Source organism: Fopius arisanus, unplaced genomic scaffold (genome assembly GCF_000806365.1).
Source record: "Fopius arisanus strain USDA-PBARC FA_bdor unplaced genomic scaffold, ASM80636v1 scaffold00051, whole genome shotgun sequence".
NCBI lineage: Eukaryota > Metazoa > Arthropoda > Insecta > Hymenoptera > Braconidae > Fopius > Fopius arisanus.
Window position 1 is genome coordinate 764,376 of NW_011887790.1, and position 21,781 is coordinate 786,156.

A 21,781-nucleotide genomic window follows, 5' to 3' on the forward strand; every position below is an offset into this window, starting at 1 on the left:
TAAGAAAAATAGCGGGGAAAAATAGTAAATTCGTTACAGTTTGTGATTGAGAAAATGTACGAAAGTCACAAGAACCTTTCTTTTCATTATTTTTTTCTGTACGTAAAACGTAAGTTCGCATGTTAGGACCATTATTCCTGATGAAATCACTAGTCATAGCTGACAGACAAATTTTAATTGTCACAAAAACAAGGAGATTTGTCAAGTGCGATGTACCCATCAGCCTTTCTCCACGGAAAAAAAAAATGTAAAATAATGAAAACTCATGGGTTATTCCTGTATTCACATTATTTCCTTGCCGCCGAAGAGAGGGTTCTTGCGATATAGATAGTTGTCCAGGAGAGTAAGGTGTCACAATTTTAGTTCTACTTCGGGGGAACACGTTCATTTTTCCAAAATGAAGAGTTCAGTGATTTTTACCTTGTCATTGCTGTTCGCCTTCGTAAATCTCGCATACGGTAACGCCAGAAAACCTGCTGATTCATTAAAGAGGGAACCAAAATTTATTTCCTTCAATTCGGATGACGGGAAAATTGATGTGAGTCAGTCTTTTTATTTCTTTATCTGTAATTATTTAATTCTACTGTCACCTTCCCTTTGAGAAAGCGAAAGTTTGAACTGACCTGAAGAGTAATTAGATCTGAAGTTCCTTTAAGTTTCTGTCAATACAATTTTTCATAATTAATTCCATTATTATTACTCAAACCAAACGTGGAGAGAAAAAAATTGCATTTTTACGCATGAGTGTACAGTGGGCAGTCATCTAAATAATGGATGAAACTAGATTCCTAGAATTGTTCTGACGATAAGATTAATCTCGATTTATAATTTGTGATTTTTATAAATTTATTTACAACATGCGATACATCTTCATAAATTCATCAAATGTCGTAGCCTCAATCATAAATTTATCTTTGGTAAAATCGATGTGAATCATTAAAGGTCGATTTGGATTTATCAATTCCGTTTATCTCGATCCCATTGGGGGATAAAGATGATAAAGATGGACCTAGACCTCTAGTGAACATCAACACTAAATCAATCACGGTTGCTGGAATTCTCGCTGCAATAACAGCTTTCGTCATTCCGCTTCTATTCAAGACGCCAAATCATTCTCAATATCGTGAGTATAATATCATTTTTCTTTTGGAAATATAGAGCAAATTGTGAGGCATTATTTTGTTAAATTAGGTTTCGATAATGAGTTCAACGTGTGGGATGCAGGCCGAACGCTTAATGAATTTATTCTGGGGAATAATTATGTGACTCCCTGCATTCAACGAGCGATTTGTGGAGCAATAGCAAGAGTCGATAGGGTGAAAACCCCAACTGGAGCTGATAAAATCGTTGATGGACTCGCCAAGTAAATATTATTCACAATTCATCAGTTATAGAATAATTAACTGTCCTTTTTAGCCGAAATCATCGGTTTTCTGAGGTGACAGATTATTGACCGGATTAACCGTAAAAAATATACCGTTTTTGCATTTTATAATTTTGCTTTCTAAAGTTCTATGAGCTTTTAAAAAATTTAGAAGAATCACAAGAAAATTACTGCACGATCGTGACATTTTGGGCGTCATTAAATGATATTAAAATGCTATTAAAGTAATTAAATAATTATAGAAAATGGTTGGGTAATTGTCACAGACTTTTTCGCTCGGTGTAGTTCAAAAAATTATTCTAAAATTATATATTGTGTGGGGACTGATTGCGTACGATTCACCCAATATCGATTGGGAAAAGTGGCAACTGGAGTATCGACATCCGACGAATTGTACATGAAGTTAATTTTAATTTTTCCAGCCATGAACAGCACTGCATTTAATAAGCCTGTCTCCTTTCTTTGAACCAATTTCTTTCAGTTTGAAAATCATAAAGGACCTGATCAATGGAACTTCAATCCAAAAAGCTGTCGACGTTGGCCACCAATCCACCGAGCAGTGTCTGAATTATTTTCAGAGTTGTTCAATGGCTCCAGAAATATTCGAAGTATTACTAAATGAATTGGGAATTCAATAAAAGACATCTGCTCGAAGGGAGAGAAGATAGTGCTCAATAGAGAAGGCCATAAAATCCTTCAACATTGGTAAAAAATAGAACGTTTATTAAAACAGTGTGAATATAAATAAAAACGTTTTACAATTCTTACATAAATATTTTCTCGTAATAGCCACATTAATTTACCTAACAGCCTCACTGCCGCAGAATCATCATGACAGTCGATTGTTCGGGTGCATGCAGCGTAGAAAAAATACAGAAGGTGTTATGCTTTCTCTCGACGCTTTAAAAAGTACAATGCCTAAAAAAAAAAAATTCTCTGCATGAAGAATAAGGGGGATAGGACTCCGAAACATTCTTCACCTCTGAATTCAGGTTTCGGTGCCATTTGCTGCAGATGGGGGAAGCAATTTAAGAACTTCCTCGCAGTTGAGGAGTTGGGCAATTTCACGTGGGCTCAATCCACGCTTATTTTTTATGTCGGCATTAACGTGATGATCAAGCAAGAATTGTAGCACTTTGGGTTTATCGTAGATAACTGCCTGTTCAAGGACAGTGATTCCAGAGGCATTTGGCTGATTCAGATCTGCCCCAGCACATTTCAAAGCGCGCAAACGTTTTATGTTTCCATTAGCTCCTGCTGAACACAACTTTTCTCCTAGTTGAACAGCATCTTCGTGGAGGTGAGCACCACATTGAATTAATAACTCAATCACCTGAGGAATTAAATTAGACTCTGTTTCATTGATTGATTTGAATTAATGACAAGTTATCATCAGGTGAGATCAGTGGAGAAAAGGATCTGGGGAAATATTTGGGGTGAAAACGTTTTGTTGTTAAGTGAATGCAGAAGCAAGAGGATATCGCTTGAATATTCGTCAAATCAATTTTCTCTGATTGAAAAAATAATAAATTCTCCCAATATGCTGGAGACATCTACCTCGTAATAATAATGTTCTATCGCCTCAGTAAGCGGTGTTCGATTCAGCAAATCTTTTATGTGAACATTTGCTCCCATTTCCAATAATTTACGAACAATATCAAGGTCTCCTAGGCTGCAAGCAACGTGAAGGGCAGTTCTTCCATCAGACGTCGGTTGCGATATATCTGCACACTGAAATTAATCGATTTTTCTAATAATCGACGGAGGGATTGTATAAAAAAATTGTTGAGCGAGGAAAGTCAATTTATCTGTTGCGCGCATTATTAATGATAGTAGAGTACGATACAAGTGCAAATAAATTGTTCAAAATTCTTGAGTAGTGTATAATCACGTTTTTTCAAGAAGTACTTGTTTTTATACATGTGCCGTGAAGATTTTTGATATTGGTGAAATATCGTAGCATCATAATTCAAAGACTCAAAAAACTCAAAGCTCAAAAAAATGAATATCTTTTTGCGGGGAGACTGTCACCAAGGATGGTGAGGTCTAACGTTTTTTAAAGATTTGATCAATCATTATATGCACTAACAGAGTCGAAACGGTGTAAAATAAATAATAAGGAAAAAGTTTAATGAATGAATTACGTTGAGTCGCAGCAACTCTAGTTTCTCAACATCCTTCGCTATGACGGCTTCAATGAGCATCGCTGGGAATATTATAGGAGCCAATTTATTCAATTCCGTCTCAGTACTGAGTCCAAGCCAGTTTAGGAATAGCTGACGATCCTGGAAGTTCACTCTCTCACAGGTTGTTAATTCACCTCTCAGATTTGTTTCCATCATTTTTCTTTTTTCTTGAATATCCCAGTTGGTTTTCGATAAAACGTATGATAATTTCGTGAGAGCTGCCTCTGGGGTCATATCATAGCCCACAGTAACTCCTTTAAAGGTCATGAAAAAAATGAAACTTATTAATAAAATAGGAAGGATTTCATGTTAGTACATATTTCAATTTCACGTTAAGAGAAACAATAATAAACACGTGATTTAGATTGACCATTTTTTTTCAAAAAGCAGAGAAAATTTCGCATGAACTTTACACATTCAAAATTGACTGATCATTCTTAAAGAGTTATAATTGAAACTGAGAGGAGCATTTTTGAAAAGAAAAGAATCAATGCTGGAAATAAAAATAAAGTCCAATAGCTTTAAGAATAATTAAGTTAGAGTTGCCCCTCAACGTTTTTGCAGTCTATATACTTGATGACATTATTACAAAATATTTACCGGAATCGACTAACAATTTTCCAGACTCATAGGCAGACGTGACCCCATCCTTCAAGCATTGTGTGATGTTAATAATAATAACTCCTCGACGACTAGCATTTCTTAGCTCCTGAACAATATCATCTCGATTGATCGGGACATTTCCAGCTCCAAAAGTTTGTAGAACAACTCCCTCAGTTGGTGGTTGCAAAAAAGCCCTGACCAATTCTACAGTTATACTAGGAAAAATCCTCAAAAGCCCAACATTGCGATTCAACGTTGTGTGAACGTGGAATTTTTCGATTCCACAGGGCCGAAAGATCGATTGGTAGTTCACCTGAATTTTAATTCCTGCCATAGCTAATGGGCCGAAATTTGGGGAATCAAAAGCTTCGAAAGATGCTGCAGACACTTTACTGGTTCTATTTCCTCGCATCAAGGTGCTCCCAAAGAAGACACATACTTCAGGGATGCTATAATTGCCTGCAATTATCAATGAAGCGAGGAAATTTTGCAGCCCATCAGAACGCGCTTCGAAAATTGGTAATTGGGATCCGGTGAGTATCACTGGTTTGCCCAGTGCTTCCAACATAAATGAAAGTGCAGATGCAGTATAACTCAGAGTATCCGTTCCATGGAGAATGACGAATCCATCAAAAAATTCATAAGAATCCTGCAATTCATTCATTCAATTCAAGAATTTTTCGCAATTTTTAGCAAATCCGATTCTTCCATTATTCCATTATCAAAAAAAAAATCTATACTCTTTTAGCTGATAACAGAACGCCGAGAATAATATATACTCGAGTCAAGTGGATTTTATATTCAGGAATGTTGTGACCCGTTTTAATAAAAATTACGAGCTTTTCGAGTTTCCTATCAAATAGCTGATCGAATTACCCGAAAGGAAAATATACAGTTTTTTCATTTTATCATTTCTTTACTTATTATTTATTATTATCATTATTATATTTTATTATTTATTTAATTTATTTATTTATTCACCAAAAATTCACTGTTAACTCGATGTCAATAAAAGAGAGGAGCGCTGTACAGATTAGAAAATGTGTTAGAAGTCCCTGAATTAATCAAGAATTTCTCTAAATCTCTTTAGGAAACTCCAGAAATTATAGAAATATTAAAAAAAATTTTCCCTGTTGAAAAATTGGGTGGGAGTTCTATAAATTATTCATAAAATCAATCAATTTCATAAGAAAATCCGGACCGTTCTGAATCATCGTACACCTGTCTAGAGCTTTTCATAATTTATTATAGGAATGAATTGCTTAAGCTACTGATAGTGTGATTATGCGATAGCGTTCGAATAGTATGTCTTTCGACACGTGATCGATTCGTGATCTTTTTTTCCATCTATTAAGTGAATCATTCTAGGTTGTCGGAATTTTTATTATGGACTGCGAATCTCAATTTTTTTCTGCCTGATAAAATAATCTCTAATACCCTTGCATTTTTTTTTTCTAATACATTTTTTAGTAGATTTTTGTTTTTTTGTTACTTTGATATCCTTAGCAATTTTAATCCAATCATTCATCGTCATATTGCTTGAGTCCAATAGTGGTGAATATTCTCTTATGTCGTAAATAACACGTCGACTCTCTGTGACGGTCATTCTGCAATCAATTGAGATGGCGATGTTTATGTCAAGTTCAGAACAATAAGCTCTGATATTGTTTGTTTAATCAGGTCATTGGAGTTATTAATAATTGGTACAGGGGAAATAATCACTTACGGTAGTGCTAACAATCCTGAACTTCCAAATCTCTCAGTAGCAAATGCACGATCATACATATGAGGATATTGTTTCACAGTCGTAACAAATTTGTTCGGAACTGGTGCTAATACTGAAAAAGATAAAAAATTATTTTAAAAATCGATATTCGAAGCTATGATCTTTGGTTTTCCATTGCACGGTTATCTCCATATTATACTTTCGAAAGATTTTAAATATATGTTATAAACAAAAAAAATAAACTCATCGAGATAATTGAACAAGTGAGATTGGTTCGAATGTAAAATTCTTATCAAATGTTTATGCATTTTTTTAGTGAAAAGATTTGTAGAAAAAAAAATCAGTTGATATCTTCGAGTATCGTTGCTTACCACGTGATTGTTCATCAATTGATTGCAATGCATAATTGAGTCTCTATTTATGTGGCGATAATATATTACCATCCTTAGCATTTCTCATCATTCCGATAGTTCCTCCTGTGTAGAGTACCAGAACTCTTCCTTCTGGTTTTCCCATGTATGATAACTCAACGTCTGGAGATTTCGGCCGGGAATTTATCACGTTCAAACTATTGATTTTTTCCCCAAATGTGGGTACACACCCCTCAATATTGTTCGCTGCCATTTTCTCCAACAATTTACTACAAAATATTCAACAGCAAATGATCCAAATACGGTCTCTTTCAAATATTGTTCAAATTTTTCCTAAAATTTTTTAGAAAAATTTCTTGAAAAGGTGTTTATACGTGGTGAATGGAATATTACAAGAATATATCGATAAATTAATCGGGAAATTACATTCGTGATAAATATCGGGTTTACTACCCTAAAAAATTTGGTTCACCTAGCAATATAATAAATAATTACATTGAATTGAAACAAATCGGTTATTTGATGAATTAATTTATGAAATTTGAGGGGCGGAGTTACTGACAAATATTTCTGAATCCAAAAGCGTTAGAGATGTTTTTTTGATAATTTTTTGTGAAACTCTGGGAATTTCCTGAGATTCCGAAATATTAAAAACGAAAGTCCTCTGTCCTCTGAAAGGAATGAACTGATGAACTTGAGCTGTTTGATCACTTTGTTACTCATTTTCTAATGAAATAAAAATTTATCAAAAATCTAAAATTCTTTACACAATTCTCTTTTCTATTCCATATATTATCCTGAAAATTCTGAGGTTCAATTTAATTCGGGTTCAGTCTATACGCAACTGCTTTCCCTCCGCAATTAATAAATTTCCATGTTTTATCGTAAAGACACTTCCGCATTGTTATCGAAAGTGAAAGGAAAGCGTATAAAGCGTGAAAAAGTTTAAAAGAAAACTACTTTCGCAAACAAAATATAATTTTTTATTAATAATTCAGGAGATAAGGATGCTTACCTTGGAAAAGAGCGTCTCCGATAGATTCTCAGAGTAGACTGAAATGAATACTAAGCTGAGTATCAGTCGAGCACGCCGGATTCCGAGAATAAATATCTTCTATCCTCTTCTAGCCCATGAGAATTGTATACTAACTACTCCAATGTTCAGTTAGAAAACTAGTCTGATCATTAATCTGGAAATTATTAAGAAGAAGGAAAGAATAAAGATCAAAAACTTGAGTATATTTTGATCTCGTATTTTAACTCACTATTGATTTCTTAATATCGGTTGACCTTGCTCACACTAATCACCTCTCGCCTCATCAAGACAATATTTCATCAACTGCTCATGTTCTTATCAGCTCAATCTGCTTAAACGTATTATCACGTCAGTGTTTTCTCCAAATAACTGCCAAACTTCTTGATACCACTGTGCAGCTTTTTCTTATTCTTACAAAGTCTAGAAGAAACTTAAGGAAAATAACGTGGTAAAGGCGCCGGCGCCGGGGGAGGGGGAGTTCTTAATTGAAATGGATCATCTAATGAAGGTGACGACTGAGCTGATGAACTGAGTCTCTTTTCCCCGTTCCGTCCCGGAAGAACTCTCATTTTTACATACACCCTTCTTGGAAATTGATGATTTTTTTTTTATAATTAGAGGGACTGAAAAACTGACACTCAGAACTTACTTCTTCATCTAGCGGTGCGGAAAATGAACTTTTCGACACACTGTGTGTAAACTGTAAAGTAGCATTCAAGGCGCGCTCCCGATTCATTCGAAATGTTTGAGATTTATACACAATGCCGTGGTAGCGGTTCGGTTTGGTCTTACGGGTGTTACTCTAGACTAATTCCTTGAATATGGATTAAAATTATTTAAGATTGATGGGTTCGGAACATTTTTTGTAATAAAATGTGCCAACAGTCATATCACGCTGAATGCGCCAGTTCTCGTCCGATCACTGAAGCTAAGCAGCGTTGAGCGTGGTTAGTACTTGGATGGGTGACCGCTTGGGAACACCACGTGCCGTTGGCTCTTTTTTTTTTATTATTTATCAGAATTTAGAGACGTATATACATTCACTATGTAATTGTAATTATAATATTAAGTGTAAGGTAGAGTAGTTAATATTTGTAACATCGAGGAAATGAATTCATTTGAATAATTATTTCCTGACCACTACAGGTCAAATGAAATGAAAAATGAAAGAGAAGAAAATCACGACGGCTCCTATCTGATTGCGATAACACCTAATGTCCGCTGTCCAGATAATATCAATAATAGATATTCGTCCATGTCACGACGGTGTTTTTTATTCTGAAAACTATACTGTCAGTGTTGCATAAACTCTCAAGCTCAATGGATTTCTCATTGAGCCATAAAAATACAAATTCCTTCGCACTTCTATTCTACGTTGTTTTCAAACTCTGTGGTTTAATGCCGTTCAATATAAAATCGCATTCGATAAATAAAGAATTGCAAATTTACGTCTACTCCCACATTGGATCAATGTATAACATTATATTATCTATTGTCGTCATGATTCTGAGCCCAACTGCATTGAATGCAATTCGTACAACGGAATACGCTAACAAAACTTCAACCTTTCAAGTGATCGCACTGGCTAAAGCTTCTTTGGGTGCAGCAGTGTTAATTATTGTTTGGATGTATATCATCTGGAATCAAGAGAATGTTTTAAGAATCGTGAATCAATGGGAAAGGGCTGATAACTTAATCAGAACTTTAGAATACAAGACTTCCACGTTCTCTCACTTTCAGTTGCCACTTTATTTTGTGATCAATTGGTCTATCTGGATTAATATTGTTTGGACAGATTTAATTGTATTCGAGAAATGGTTTAAGATGACATTTGTTGTTATTACTTTGCCGAATTTTATATTTACCTGGTTAATACTCCAGTACACATTTGTCCTGATACTCCTGAGGGAGAGATTTCGGGTATTAAATGAAGCACTTGGACGAATCTCATCGGCGGCATTCGTAAAGCCATATTATTTCCGATCATCAGAGAGTACTCTTGGTGATGTAATTACCAGGAATTTATGTCTTATCAAAGAATCCCATGATGATCTGTATGAAATCGCTTGTCATATTTCTAGTTTATATTCTTTCCCAATTTTTCTTGTAATTTCTGTGTTCTGCGCTACCATCATCGTTTCGGCATATTATTTTGTCCTGGCACTAATTCCGGCTCATCGTGTAGAGCCTTTCATTATATTTAATTCCATGTTCTACATAGTAATGGAAATATTCCCGATCATCGTCCTGTCTTTTGGTGTTAATAAAATTACAAATGAGGTTTGTAAATGATTCGTCGTAGAATTTGAGGAGTTTGGAATTTTTAAAGCCCGGATGGATTATCTGGAAAAGATAATTTACTCCGAAATTGGGACTTCTAATTACTCCATCAATTAATCGTTTTTTCTGATAATTTTTAGCTAGCAATCTAGTTGTTGAGAACCGCTAGAACGCTAGCTAACAATTATTGAAAAAAACGATTAATTGACGGAGTAATTAGAAGTCCCAATTTTGGAGTAAATTATCTTTTCCAGGCAGTCCATCCGGGCCTTACGGTTATATCATTATTAATTATTTATATGATGTTAAATATTCTGTAGATGAAACTCACGGCTGTTGCAATCCACAAACTCCTTACTCGATCTTCCCTAAATGCAAAATCAAAAACACAGGTATTATGATCATAAGCACAAATCAATTTGCAAAACTATCATTTGAGAGAATGAGTAGTAAAGTCGTCAATTACAATCTAATATTTTTTATAATTTTTGCAATGACCTCAAATTTGTCATCTTTTTTATCAATTGTTTTTTAAAATTGTGCAATTGTATTCTTTTTCAGGGGATCTCAAAAAATATATATAATAAACAATCTCACTTTTTAAATTTCAGCTCAAACTCTTTTCATTGGAATTACTTCATAAAAATGTATCTTTCACTGGCTACAATATTTTTGCTCTAGACGGTACACTTCTTCATTCTGCAAGTATTTTTGATGGAGAGTCTGAAAAATTGTTCTATGACTCATCAATAATGCAGAATTATATTTCATAGATACTCAACACCACAGCAACATATTTAATTATTCTATTTCAATTCGGTCAATCAAATGGAAAACCTTGCCACGACTCAATTGACTGATTGATCGATCGAACGGCCTGCGATATTTATTCAATCATTAATGACCAATTATTATAGACAGAAAAACAAAAGTTTATCGTTTTTTAAATATGACGCAGATTCACTCATCACATATAAATGCAATATTGTTGTCTATTACTGTACACGGCGATAAATATTCAAGAATTTTTACGTAACATTCCATAATATCTTACGCTGTTCAAAGAGCAACTGGATATCGATATTCTATGGTTTCTATGGCACAGGACGTCTTATCATAGAGAGAAAAGAAAAACCTACTCTGAGAATAAATATTTCCTCTGTAGATCCTACGAAAGAAGAGAAATATAAAAGGGAAGTAATGAAAATGAAATCGAGTGTTGGTTTTCATAATTTTAATGAATAATCATTTGAAGATGTTCTCGCATCTTTAATAGAAAGCGTGCGGAAAGTGATTTTTTACGTGTGGGAGGTTTATAGAACTAGTCGATGGGGGAATTTTAGATACGGTATCAAATTTTCCATAGAAGTATCAGTATTCAAAAAATAATTGATGTGTATTGCTTTAAATCTAAGTTATTTACAATTATATACAATAAAAATATTAATAAAGGTGTCCCTTTATACTTGCAAACTCATAAAGTGGAGGGTTTTGCTTAATGAATACATTTTCGTCTAAACCCCAACTTTTTTTGTCGATTACCGATACTTGCGGTTCGAAAATGGTAACACCAACAGTTATTGTCAAATTTTTGAATAAGTTCGGGCTGATATTGATAGTATTATTGGACATCAGCTGTAGACATTCGGTGGTGCAGCCGCTGAAGACTCCAGCATTCAGGTGATGCAATTCATCAGCATTCAATATAAAAAATGTCAGGTTGAAACCTCGGAATGCATTCGGTTCAATTTGAATTCCTTCTCCGAAAGACAAAGACAAATGAGACAATTGATTCGTGACTCGGAGCGAATTATCAGTGATCGTAGTTATCGGATTTCCAAAGAGTTCTAACCGTTCCAATTTACTCAAACCATCGAACATGCCTCGTGATAAAGTCTCCAACCGATTAAGTCGTAGATCAAGCAAACGCAGATTTTTTAAATTGGAAAAAGTCTCGGGTTCCACATTATTCACAGAATTATTGAACACCCACAGTTTCTGGAGTTCATCCAAACCCTCGAACGTACCATTACGCAGAATCTCCAGATTATTATCTGAAAGATCTAGAAGTTCCAGCTGACGAAATTTCGCAAATGTTCGTGGCTCTACGTACTCCACACCATTGAATTCCAACAAAAGTTGCTTGAGTACTTTAGTATTCATTCTCGAGAAGGATTCCGGAGACAGATACCTAATTCGTTGATACCTCACTATCAACAATTCAAGTTTTGGACTATCTTCACAAAATTCTTGAGGGATTGCCGTCATATTATTATTCTCGAACAGCAGAAACCTCAGGAAATCAAATCCTTCAGAAGACTTCAATGCATTTTGGAAGTAAACACACACGATGAAGATGTATTCAATGGAAGGTAAACCGTTGAAGGACTGAGGTGTGATGTCGACGGTTCTCGGATTGCACTCCCATATACGGTCTAAGTCCAATCTACGAGGACGAGGACGTATGATGAATGATGTAACTGACGTTAAATTGTGGAAGGCATCACTAGGAATTGAGGAGATTTTGTCAACGTACATATCCAGGTTGCGGTTTGCTCGACCCTCTCGAGCTTTGACAGACAATGCACCAGACGAGTTGACAGATATTATATGGCCCCAGCTATCTGGATTTTTGCGTCTTGCGTAAGAAGATTCCGATAAAGCCAGAAGAAAAAGAATTTTTAAGAGTATCCTCTTCATCTTCAGGGTCTAAGTTGTAACTCAATGATATCACTGTTTAGCAGAAAGATCAAACGAATTGTTTCACACGGTGAAATGAATCGGAGTGCGATTCCGTTTGAGATTCCGTGCGAAGCCGAAGACCGATGAATTCATTCATTATTTATATACGTTCCTTCTATTAAGTATCTCAATAATCAATCAAGCGCGAAGTTGATTCAAGATGTGCAAATGATGTTACGCAATTTTCAAAGTATTTTTCAAAATTTATATACCTAAGTACGTCAAACTGGTATCAAAAAGTAGTTGAATAATGGGGAAATCACTTGTGGTGACTATTTCAATCGAATGTTTTTCAAACATGACGGACTAAACGAGCGTTTTAATTTTTATGTACCCGGATCTTTGTCATTTATTCCAGAGAAGAATGGCCCGATATCACATATGACGTCGAATCGCTTCAGAGTTGGTTTGTGGATTCAGTTGATCGCTGGCTTAATTGGTTTCTTAATGCTAATTTCTTATCAGATCTCTCATTTTGTGATCGCTGTTTGAACATCAATGTTTTGGCATGAAATTTTCAAAAAAGTATCAGGGGGACATGAAAATCGAGGAGGTATTCACTGAATTTTGAAAATTCGAAATTTTCAAGAAAATATCAGGGGAGCATGAAAATCGAAGAGGTATTCACTGAAATTTGAAAATTCGAAATTTTCAAAAAAGTATCAGGGGAACGTGAAAATCGAGGAGGTATTCACTGAATTTTGAAAATTCGAAATTTTCAAGAAAATATCAGGGGAGCATGAAAATCGAAGAGGTATTCACTAAAATTAAAAAATTCGAAATTCTCAAGAAAATATCAGGGGAACATGAAAATGGAGGAGGTATTCACTGAAATTTGAAAATTCGAAATTTTCAAAAAAGTATCAGGGGAACATGAAAATACAAAAAGTATCCGAAGAAGTATTTGAGGATCATCAGGTCGAAGTGTCCGAATTAAATAAAAATATGATAAAAATTTTCTGTGATAATGGGCAGCGATATTTTTTTACGCGTGCCATGGTGCGGAATTCTATTGCCAAGCCGAGCGCAAAAACAATGGATCAATTTACTGCGAAATAAGTTATTGTATTTAAAAAAAAAATTGCAAAGTTTGAATTACCCGCCAACTGCGCACTTTCGTTCCACTTGTCCCGCCATCTGAGTCGACTTGACGTTTCAACATAACAATATGCCACAACCTATCGGGTTTGGTTTTGATAATCAGTAACATACACCAACAATGCGTCTACCTAATTTTATAAATAATTCAGGAACAATCTCATGATAAAGAACATAAACAAAAGATCACTGATAATTCAATGGAGGCAAAGCTTGAGGCTTACAGAACGAAAAAACGTAGAGAAGCAATGGTGGAAAAAGCGAAAAATTCTATAAAAGGTGCTTTCTCTTGGCAGGAACAGTCAGTCCCTTTGATGTCACCAAAACTTGAGGTATTTCTCGATTAATTAATTACTTACCTTATTTAATTTCCAAAAGCTTTATGTCCCAAAAAAGAAAATGTGAATGAATCTTATTTTGCGAAAAATTGGCTGGACAAATTTGAATTATTGAAAGACCTTCTTCAATTGTCTAATTAAGTGATTTTACCATATGTCTTGGCCGAATTCAATCAATTAAAAATTTGTGGGCCATTGATTCTAATATCCATCCCAAAAAAGAATAAGTTGAAAAAATACATTATTGTGACAGTGAAGAAACATACAAACAATGAAAAAGGTTGCAGGATACAGATGACCTGGACAGTATTGCCTCTGAAGAGAGCATCGACATATCACCGCAGAGAAGCTCAACAATTACACAAGTGACTTATTTTTTATATTTCCTCTTGTGGGCAACACTATACGTGATAGCACTGCAGTTTGAGTTCGGCGCTGTTTATTTTATACTCTCAGCTTTAATATTCATATGGAAAAATACAAGGTCTGGCCCGAGGAAGAAAGGAGAAGTCAGTGCTTACTCTGTTTTCAATCCAAACTGCGAAGCAATTCAGGGATCTATCAATATGGAACAAATCGAACGAGAGATGGGATGGGGTACGCACAGTTGAATTATATAAATTATTCAGGGCTTGACAATGGGATAATTTATGTTAAACATTGAAAGTTTGGTGATGAAAATGATGTGAATTAGAACGAAAACTGAACAGTTGAAAAGAAATGAATTAATTGACTAATTGATGGGCATGTCTTTGTTGAAATTGTTTTATTATGTAAATTAAGTCATGTCTTGTAATATTTGAATGCCTGCATCGAGACACGGGAGCATTTCGGCAAGAATCTGACTAATTTCCTGATCATTTCGTGAATTAGAAATTAATGTAATGTCCGTTCTTGATTGAGAAGAGTCATTCAAACACAGGAGGGCTCTCTCCATGTCCTTCAGCAAGTCATTTGTCATTCGTACTTCAAGATATCTAGAATTATTCGTCAAAATCATACGATTATAAATAAATATGTAATAAAAATTTTGATTATACGTTAGATATCGTAATTATAATAAATGAAACATACGAAATTCTTTTGATTCACTTACCTAATTCCTAATATTTTTGCTATTTTATCATTGAGGGCTCTCCCATGCTCAGTAATAGTTGACAATTTCTTTTGGATTTTCTCTGGAAATGATGAAGCTACTGTCAGATCAATTTCGATACTATCGAAGCAAATGTGATAACGAGAATTCAATAGATTATTTTTTTCTTTATTCTTCTTCATTTGTTTTGATTTGTTTTTTTTTTGTCATTCATTTAATTATAAATTTCTTGTGGGATTACTTGCATATAGTCGAATTCTCCGAATTCGCTTCCCCTACAGCCCCATGTACATGACTATAATGAGGGTCTACTGTAATTGTAATTGGTAAGTTTTCTTACCAATATATGGACGTAGATGAGGTGCTGTTAAATTAAAAAAAAATGTTCTTATGGTGTCTTCCATTAATCGTGGATTCCATTGGAATATGTTCATTTGAGAGAGTTTCCATAAGCTTGATATTAAAATTTTTACCAAACTCTTTCGATGAGAGGTAATCTGTTGTTCGATATGGGAACCTTTAAGGCTTGTGTTATTTGGAGAGGCCTGCAAAACCATAAATCATAAATCATATTCTGTGATTAAAAAATGTGCATAAAAATAATGTGAAAGGTCCATAATTATCCAGTGAGAAGAAAGTTTCGATAAAAATTACGAACGTCTACTGGATTATACATTATTCTTCGTGTAATTACCAAACTCCCACACAGAGAAGGGCACAAAAAAATTCGTAAATATCGTGAATATATAAATTTGACAAAAAAACAATTTTCCCTTCATTTATGTCATCTTGTTCCTGAATACTCATATTCCGTCAAAAATTTAATCAATCAGTGTAATTCCAATCTCCATTTACAAGAAGCTTCTTAAGAAAATTGTCTTATCTATTATACACAAGTCTCTATGTTGAAATAGAATGAAAATTAAATTCTAGCATAATTTCCTTTACCATGAAGGTAATAACAGAGTGAGGAATGTTGAGCTTCAAACGAGGAAAATATGTAATTTCATCAGTTTTCGGTCCAGCAAAATCCTTGAATGACGCGAGAACAGTTGTCTGGACTACGTCTGACCCAGAAGATACGAGATAGCCATTTCCTATGAATTCAAAAATTATAGGTGTAAACTAATTAGAATCTCAGACTAAAGACTTAATTTTTATAATTTATTGCATTAATACCAATATAAATATTTATCGAAGTTTTTACTGAGTTATAAGCAGAAAAATTATGTGATTTTTTTTGCAATAAACGACAGCATTACAACTTTCAGGAGATTGAATACAAAATTATTTTAATAACATCTTATTTAGAAGAGAAATCATCCCAAGAAGTTTTCATTGAAAAATACTCTGGACTTTAGAAAAACTTCATCAAGGCAAATGCATTTTTTACCGGTGTTTGGAATTCCGTCGATAGCCAACAGAGCCACAATTTTCGTTTTTTTGTAATCAGGAAAAAGTCTAAGGCATTCATCCAATGAGTTTTCATATAAAAGGAACATTAGAGTTCTGCGTGGTTTCCAGTCATTATCAGCAATCAATTCCTGCAAATCTCTGACAATTTCTAGAACCATTTTAATATTTTCTTCTCCTCCTGTCGTTAGAATAACGTATCTATCTGGAAATGTAATGTATCTATTTTTATTATCATAAACGGTGGATTGGTAGAATAAAAAAAATAAAAAAAACGGTGGATTGGGATGATAATTACCTTTTTCGTGCGCTCCAGGAATTGTCGCAGTTAAACAATTCCCATTATTCCATAATTTCGAATAGAAATTCAGGACAAGGAACTGTTTTGAAGCGTTTTGTAGTGCCATCCCTTGCATACCATTTCTGAAAAATAACTGAAGTGGTTGATATTTTTTATACTTTTATATCTTTCTTACTAAGAAGACTGGCGGATATGAAATATTGTGTAATGGAAAAAATAACAATAAAAATGTGAAACCATTTATGAGCCTAAATATTTGATGATTGAAAAAGAAAGATAAAGGAGAGTATTCTCGGTCAGCATCTAATTCCAATTAATTTTTATTGATCATTTCATTCCGTGTAGTTTTTTTTCTAGATAATAAAAATCGTGGAAGTTTACATTCGATCTGCAGACCAATCGAACTTTCGGTTTTCGAGTTTCTCGATAGTCCTCTGCAGCAGGTGTTCACCACTCTCAAGGCCATTGCCAGCCACTAACTTTTGTTCCTTCTCTGCCCTGATATCGACAGCTCTCTGGGCCGCAAATCTTCCAATCAAAAATCCACAGAGAAGACACAAAAATCCAATAGAAAATAGAAACGAAAAGCACATTCGTTTGGTCACAAATTCGCTGGACTCGCCGAAGCCCCGAGCAGCTTGCAAACTTAATACACGTTGCATCCTGTCAGTTTATATAGATTTACTCATAATTCAGAATAATTGTCAAATGAAAATTGACTGAAAATTATTAATTGCAATTGGAAAGGAACAATCTCTCTGATGCCACTTGAAATCGATGACAGACGGTGAAAAAATAATGTCTGCACAACAAAACGCATCAACAAGAACTGATACACTAGACATCTCTAAACGTCATTTCCACCTCTCTGGATTTCTTATGGTTATTTTAATACTAACTTCTTGACAATTCTCATCTTTCATTCACACAGATGAATATATTTAAAATTAATCCGAAAACCTAGCTCAAAACTTGTACCATGTCTTACATACATTTCATTTAATTTATTTAATTTTCGGTTAAATGAATGATAACTACACGTATTAGTATAATTATTACAATTGCTGCAAGAAACATCGGGTTGGGAAATTCTCTGTTTATCTGAAAAACATTTATAAATAGTAGCACGACACAAGGTCCTAAGATATAGATATCTTGAGTTGACGATCTAGAGATTTTAAAAAGTTTGACTACTTTGAAAAAATCTGAACACAGAAGACCATTGCTAAATTTTTTTTTATGTGAAAAAAGGAATCTCATCTTTACATTGCACTCATGATTTTTTTGTTTATTAATTATTTTCCAGTTGAGTCGTAGAAAATCGAAACTGGAGCTACGTTTGGACAGATTTATGCGCAATTTAGTGATTACCGATATTTGTTAGGGGAGAGTAGGGCAAAATGGAAGATCATGCGTAAAAATGAGATTGGATAAATGTTAAGAGCTGTTCACATATGAGAGGTGTCAGTTTACATTCACATTCCATACTATTGTGTCTCAAGTTGTTGGTACGATATTTAACAAGCAGAGAAGAAGACTTGGAGAATTTCATTGAAGTTATTTATATTTAGCCTCCACTGGTAAACTCTCGTAGTATAAATGCGTAGGAGGTGGGTTGCAGAAGCCCCACGACTAAATCGTCTTCTGGTGGTGCCGGTTACAGTCGGAGTATAGGGAATCAATCACTTCTGATCAGAGGAGGAAGAGGGTAGAAAGAAGCGAGTTCAAGGAAATCTCTCTATCAATTTACTTGTCTACTAGGATTCGTTAAGTATTTAGGAGTAAAAAGGAGTGATTTTTTCACAGGGGGTGATTTTTTCACACAACGCGTTTTAGATCCGTTTTACATCCATTTTATCCCCAAAGGCTGTCGAAATAAAAAATTAAAAAAAGAAGATTGCCCCAACCTCCCCTTTTATATAGCCCCTGGTTTCAGTCATGCTTCACCCAAATGGTACAATAAAGGTAATGGAAATCTTTTATAATGAATTCTAGAAATATTCCCGACTATCTGCCTGACCCATGGGACAATACCCACTTCCTTCAATTTACTTTTCAACTATTTCATTAGCATCTCTGGCATTTACCCAGCCTATCATAAAAACGTGGAAAATCCCAAAACTGCAATAAACCCTTTTTGTTAACAACGTCACGTGTCCCAAATTCTTTCCCTTGATGTTAGGAACGCTTTGAATTTTTTTGTCTCGTATAGGTGAGTCCAGTACCTGAAAACTTCAATGTATTTTATTTCCCTTCCGCTTTTTCTTGCACCCTTAAGTATATATGTTTCAATGCTACCCAAATTTAGTTAGTTACAATTTAGCATTCTCCATAGAAACACTGGTCTACGAACTACTACTTTCTCATAAGTATTGGGTTAATTGCAAATTTTCTTACAATTCAACAGTCTAATCAGTATTTCTGGAATAAATATCAGTTTCATCTTAATACGAATCTGTGGTGAGCATTCATTCAGCAGAATTCGACAGAAGAAAAAATATTAAGAGCGCATCTGGTAAGAGATTTGAACAATTGGACAATTGTTCGGATTTTGAACAAATAATTGGATTTGGTTAAGGGTCACATGGAGGCAAAAAATTTAAATGGCTCCATAAAATTTTAAAATTTCAATGAATACCAATTTCGTAACGCAGAAAATAACATTTCAAACCCCCAGAACTAAGTCTCTACGTTAGTCAGTCCTCTTTGGAGAGGGCCAATAGAATAAATTGAAAAAGTCCGAATTTGCCCTGAGTTTAAGAGTTTTCCAGAGCATTAGACAGATGGCATTGATACATAATTCAGAAAGAATACACCGGGTATTTCAGTCAGAGGGGATATAGCCAGTCCAAGGGATACAATAATAAAGCAGCCAAAATATTCATTGACATTACATTATTAATTAATAATTCATGAATTACAAAATCTATCCTGATTTTGATAATTATTTTTGTATTCAAATCATTGAATAAAAGTCAGAAAGACAGAAACCTTTGTTTAGTCATTTTGGTATATCAACAACTTTGTTCCACGTTCGGGTAAGACTTTTATTTACCATTGTAAAGCAACAAGTGATACGACTCTATTCCAATAAATTCGTCTTAACGTTGTAGATTTTTTAGTATGCCAACAAATTAATTGAAATTAATTAAACGAATGTTATAAGAACGTGGAAAAAATTCAGTCATTTCTATTAAATTAATATTCTGTTTTATTTTTCAGAGAACTGACACCGATTTAATAATGGAGCCCATGGTTACATGTCCACTGGATAAAAATCATCAAATTCTGAAGAACCGATTGCAATTTCATCTGGTGAGATGCAAGAAGAATCATGACATGAGCAAAAAAGGCACGTGCGAGTACAATAGTACCCACATTATGGACAAACATGAATTACAGGTAATTATTCATTTAATTTTACGTAAATATACCATGAGAGTACTATTTGAATATTCTCTGGTAAAACAATTCTATCATTTTGTTCTTGTGACGAAAGTTCGAAATGGGTATTAGACAAATACTTTTCCTCTCAAGATATTTATCTTTTTCCTATAAAAAAAATGGTCCCAACTAATTGGAGTAAATTTATTTCTAGTGATAATTAAATATAGGCAATATTGTATGGTGCTTACAAATTGAATTGAAGATAGACCTATATAAAATCTATTTACTTTAATATGTATTCTTCTTTCAGGCTCATCACCTCACGTGTATTGATCGTTACGAGATAGAAGAGAAGCAGTATTCCCAGGATGAGGAAAATTGCGAGCAATGGAAAGGCATTCTTTCAGTGCAAGACGTGATAAAGGCCTGTGAGAACTTAGCAACTTACGGAGACAACTGGGACAATGTGAGAAGTCATTCAACGATTTGTCTGTTAAATCATTGAAATCTCATTTCGTAATGGAAATGTCTTTTTGCAGGATCCAGAGGTGGAGACATATGATCCTCACAAAGCTAACGAGAATAAAGAGATTATAACAGGCCTCATCGTCGCTTCGAAGTCTGCGAAAAAAGCTTTCAGAAATGAGCAGAGACGAAAGATGGCTCAGTTCGACAGCCCTAAAGTCTCGAAAGTTGCAACGGCAAAGGTGAATCAAGTAATTTTTACTTCATGAATGAATTATTTTCAATTGAAAAAACGAAATAATAATTTTTTACTCAGAATTCGATCAATTAATTGTCAATGTGAATGTGGTAATTCAAATTTTGTGGAATTTTATAGGTGCACGTATCAGCCAAACCCCAAAATGCTCCCAAGACTGGTCCATCGATTTCCACAAAAGACAAGCCAAAAGGTGTGGATAGGTCGGAGAAAAAAAATCAGAAAGCTAGCACGGTTGCAGATCAGCTGGCCGCCAATATGAAGTTCTTGAACATATGTGAGAAGAAGACTGAAGATTTTCCAGCTCTGAAACCACCCAAGAGCTTTTCCAGTATTGTAAAGGAACGTAAGACCTCAAAAAAATAAGACGTACCAAAAAGAACGAGTTGAGAGTAAGAAAACTCATGACTGATTACGAAGGATTTGGTAATGAATTTTTTTTCCATATAAATTAACCATGACTATTCCACCAGTAATATCATATGGAAATTCGAGTTTTTTAACTGCTTTGCTGCTGCATCCATGAATTCTAAAGAATCCTGCAAATGGGACAAAGAAATTATAAAGTCCCAAAATCCATTACATTTTATACGGGTATGAACAAAATTATTTGACTGATTCACTAGGAAAGTTTTACTGACGCTAAGATTATCCTTTTCCATAGGATGTAAATATTTCACTATCAGTGTGTAATACATTTCAAATCAGCCATTATTTAAGTCTTCGTGAATTAAAAAAACACTTTTTATCTCTCAGTTAACCTACTAATACGAATTTTAAATGAATTATCAAATGGGAATTATAGTATAAAAAAGAAGGAAATAATTTTATAATTATGAAACTGATCAATTATATTTTGGACTACGGATTTATTCTTAAAAATATTTAATAGCCGTATCTATTTTACTGCTTTCAGTAATTACGGTTTTGAAATAACGTTATGTTGTAAATCATCACCACTTACACATTTACCGATTATTTTTTCTCTCAGAAGTTCTACCAATAGAATCGTTCCATTCAATATTCTTCTGATTTATCTGCACGGTTTCTTAACAAAGTATTGATAATTCTATATTGTACTTTGTTGCCGTAGTATCGA

At 34.3% G+C, this 21,781-nt stretch overlaps 7 protein-coding genes across 11 annotated transcripts; 4 read left to right on the forward strand and 3 right to left on the reverse strand.

Moving 5' to 3' along the window:
• Window positions 1-330: 330 nt before the first annotated feature.
• LOC105267917 (uncharacterized) lies at window positions 331-2,043 on the forward strand. The gene is made up of 4 exons (XM_011307090.1): window positions 331-538; window positions 943-1,123; window positions 1,192-1,363; window positions 1,866-2,043. Exons 1-4 carry the CDS (start codon window positions 398-400, stop codon window positions 2,020-2,022), a joined length of 651 nt encoding a protein of 216 aa, XP_011305392.1. The 5' UTR covers window positions 331-397; the 3' UTR covers window positions 2,023-2,043.
• Window positions 2,044-2,086: 43 nt separating this feature from the next.
• LOC105267918 (L-asparaginase) lies at window positions 2,087-7,763 on the reverse strand. Of its 3 annotated transcripts, XM_011307093.1 has the most exons (10): window positions 7,536-7,763; window positions 7,286-7,460; window positions 6,340-6,539; window positions 5,900-6,011; window positions 5,666-5,780; window positions 4,171-4,822; window positions 3,529-3,824; window positions 2,942-3,115; window positions 2,365-2,717; window positions 2,087-2,302 (listed from the first exon to the last, which is right to left on the reverse strand). In XM_011307093.1, the coding sequence occupies exons 3-9, from the start codon at window positions 6,521-6,523 to the stop codon at window positions 2,373-2,375; spliced, it is 1,878 nt and encodes a 625-aa protein (XP_011305395.1). In that variant the 5' UTR covers window positions 6,524-6,539; window positions 7,286-7,460; window positions 7,536-7,763; the 3' UTR covers window positions 2,087-2,302; window positions 2,365-2,372. The 3 variants fall into 3 exon arrangements, with proteins under 3 accessions (XP_011305395.1, XP_011305394.1, XP_011305396.1); XM_011307092.1 differs by having other exon boundaries at window positions 2,087-2,717; XM_011307094.1 differs by lacking the exons at window positions 7,286-7,460; window positions 7,536-7,763 and having other exon boundaries at window positions 2,087-2,717; window positions 6,271-6,432.
• A 1,367-nt stretch (window positions 7,764-9,130) lies between these two features.
• On the forward strand, window positions 9,131-10,446 carry LOC105267955 (putative gustatory receptor 28b). Its single transcript, XM_011307152.1, has 4 exons — window positions 9,131-9,586; window positions 9,907-9,978; window positions 10,198-10,287; window positions 10,360-10,446. Exons 1-4 carry the CDS (start codon window positions 9,131-9,133, stop codon window positions 10,444-10,446), a joined length of 705 nt encoding a protein of 234 aa, XP_011305454.1.
• A 583-nt stretch (window positions 10,447-11,029) lies between these two features.
• Window positions 11,030-12,382, reverse strand: LOC105267956 (leucine-rich repeat-containing protein 15-like). Its single transcript, XM_011307153.1, has one exon. It carries the CDS (start codon window positions 12,284-12,286, stop codon window positions 11,030-11,032), a length of 1,257 nt encoding a protein of 418 aa, XP_011305455.1. The 5' UTR covers window positions 12,287-12,382.
• A 1,086-nt stretch (window positions 12,383-13,468) lies between these two features.
• On the forward strand, window positions 13,469-14,523 carry Saysd1 (SAYSVFN motif domain containing 1). Of its 2 annotated transcripts, none has more exons than XM_011307096.1 (2): window positions 13,469-13,758; window positions 14,052-14,523. In XM_011307096.1, the coding sequence occupies exons 1-2, from the start codon at window positions 13,627-13,629 to the stop codon at window positions 14,373-14,375; spliced, it is 456 nt and encodes a 151-aa protein (XP_011305398.1). In that variant the 5' UTR covers window positions 13,469-13,626; the 3' UTR covers window positions 14,376-14,523. The 2 variants fall into 2 exon arrangements, 1 of the variants encoding a protein (XP_011305398.1); XR_892295.1 differs by having other exon boundaries at window positions 13,667-13,758; window positions 14,045-14,135.
• A 3-nt stretch (window positions 14,524-14,526) lies between these two features.
• Window positions 14,527-17,422, reverse strand: LOC105267919 (uncharacterized). Its single transcript, XM_011307095.1, has 7 exons — window positions 16,956-17,422; window positions 16,572-16,696; window positions 16,254-16,478; window positions 15,809-15,957; window positions 15,201-15,405; window positions 14,861-14,942; window positions 14,527-14,741 (listed from the first exon to the last, which is right to left on the reverse strand). Exons 1-7 carry the CDS (start codon window positions 17,234-17,236, stop codon window positions 14,543-14,545), a joined length of 1,266 nt encoding a protein of 421 aa, XP_011305397.1. The 5' UTR covers window positions 17,237-17,422; the 3' UTR covers window positions 14,527-14,542.
• A 1,959-nt stretch (window positions 17,423-19,381) lies between these two features.
• On the forward strand, window positions 19,382-21,775 carry LOC105267921 (uncharacterized). Of its 2 annotated transcripts, none has more exons than XM_011307097.1 (5): window positions 19,382-19,612; window positions 19,797-19,976; window positions 20,272-20,427; window positions 20,501-20,677; window positions 20,803-21,775. In XM_011307097.1, exons 2-5 carry the CDS (start codon window positions 19,818-19,820, stop codon window positions 21,046-21,048), a joined length of 738 nt encoding a protein of 245 aa, XP_011305399.1. In that variant the 5' UTR covers window positions 19,382-19,612; window positions 19,797-19,817; the 3' UTR covers window positions 21,049-21,775. The 2 variants fall into 2 exon arrangements, with proteins under 2 accessions (XP_011305399.1, XP_011305400.1); XM_011307098.1 differs by having other exon boundaries at window positions 19,387-19,612; window positions 20,501-20,668.
• The last annotated feature ends 6 nt before the right edge of the window (window positions 21,776-21,781 follow it).

Excerpts from the sequence above, each read along its gene's own strand:
- LOC105267917 (XM_011307090.1), top strand. The coding sequence starts at position 398 with ATGAAGAGTTCAGTGATTTTTACCTTGTCATTGCTGTTCGCCTTCGTA. Across the intron at positions 539-942 it reads CGGATGACGGGAAAATTGAT|GTCGATTTGGATTTATCAAT; the intron begins GTGAGTCAGTCT and ends GAATCATTAAAG. Across the intron at positions 1,364-1,865 it reads ATCGTTGATGGACTCGCCAA|TTTGAAAATCATAAAGGACC; the intron begins GTAAATATTATT and ends AATTTCTTTCAG.
- LOC105267918 (XM_011307093.1), bottom strand. The coding sequence starts at position 6,523 with ATGGCAGCGAACAATATTGAGGGGTGTGTACCCACATTTGGGGAAAAA. Across the intron at positions 6,012-6,339 it reads GATGAGAAATGCTAAGGATG|TATTAGCACCAGTTCCGAAC; the intron begins GTAATATATTAT and ends TATCTTTTTCAG. Across the intron at positions 3,825-4,170 it reads AAAATTGTTAGTCGATTCCG|GAGTTACTGTGGGCTATGAT; the intron begins GTAAATATTTTG and ends TGACCTTTAAAG.
- LOC105267955 (XM_011307152.1), top strand. The coding sequence starts at position 9,131 with ATGACATTTGTTGTTATTACTTTGCCGAATTTTATATTTACCTGGTTA. Across the intron at positions 9,979-10,197 it reads ATGCAAAATCAAAAACACAG|CTCAAACTCTTTTCATTGGA; the intron begins GTATTATGATCA and ends TTTAAATTTCAG. Across the intron at positions 10,288-10,359 it reads ACGGTACACTTCTTCATTCT|ATACTCAACACCACAGCAAC; the intron begins GCAAGTATTTTT and ends TATATTTCATAG.
- LOC105267956 (XM_011307153.1), bottom strand. The coding sequence starts at position 12,286 with ATGAAGAGGATACTCTTAAAAATTCTTTTTCTTCTGGCTTTATCGGAA.
- Saysd1 (XM_011307096.1), top strand. The coding sequence starts at position 13,627 with ATGGAGGCAAAGCTTGAGGCTTACAGAACGAAAAAACGTAGAGAAGCA. Across the intron at positions 13,759-14,051 it reads TGATGTCACCAAAACTTGAG|GATACAGATGACCTGGACAG; the intron begins GTATTTCTCGAT and ends AAAAGGTTGCAG.
- LOC105267919 (XM_011307095.1), bottom strand. The coding sequence starts at position 17,236 with ATGCAACGTGTATTAAGTTTGCAAGCTGCTCGGGGCTTCGGCGAGTCC. Across the intron at positions 16,697-16,955 it reads GATTGGTCTGCAGATCGAAT|AAATGGTATGCAAGGGATGG; the intron begins GTAAACTTCCAC and ends GTTATTTTTCAG. Across the intron at positions 15,406-15,808 it reads ACTCTGTTATTACCTTCATG|GCCTCTCCAAATAACACAAG; the intron begins GTAAAGGAAATT and ends ATGGTTTTGCAG.
- LOC105267921 (XM_011307097.1), top strand. The coding sequence starts at position 19,818 with ATGGAGCCCATGGTTACATGTCCACTGGATAAAAATCATCAAATTCTG. Across the intron at positions 19,977-20,271 it reads TGGACAAACATGAATTACAG|GCTCATCACCTCACGTGTAT; the intron begins GTAATTATTCAT and ends TTCTTCTTTCAG. Across the intron at positions 20,428-20,500 it reads ACGGAGACAACTGGGACAAT|GATCCAGAGGTGGAGACATA; the intron begins GTGAGAAGTCAT and ends GTCTTTTTGCAG.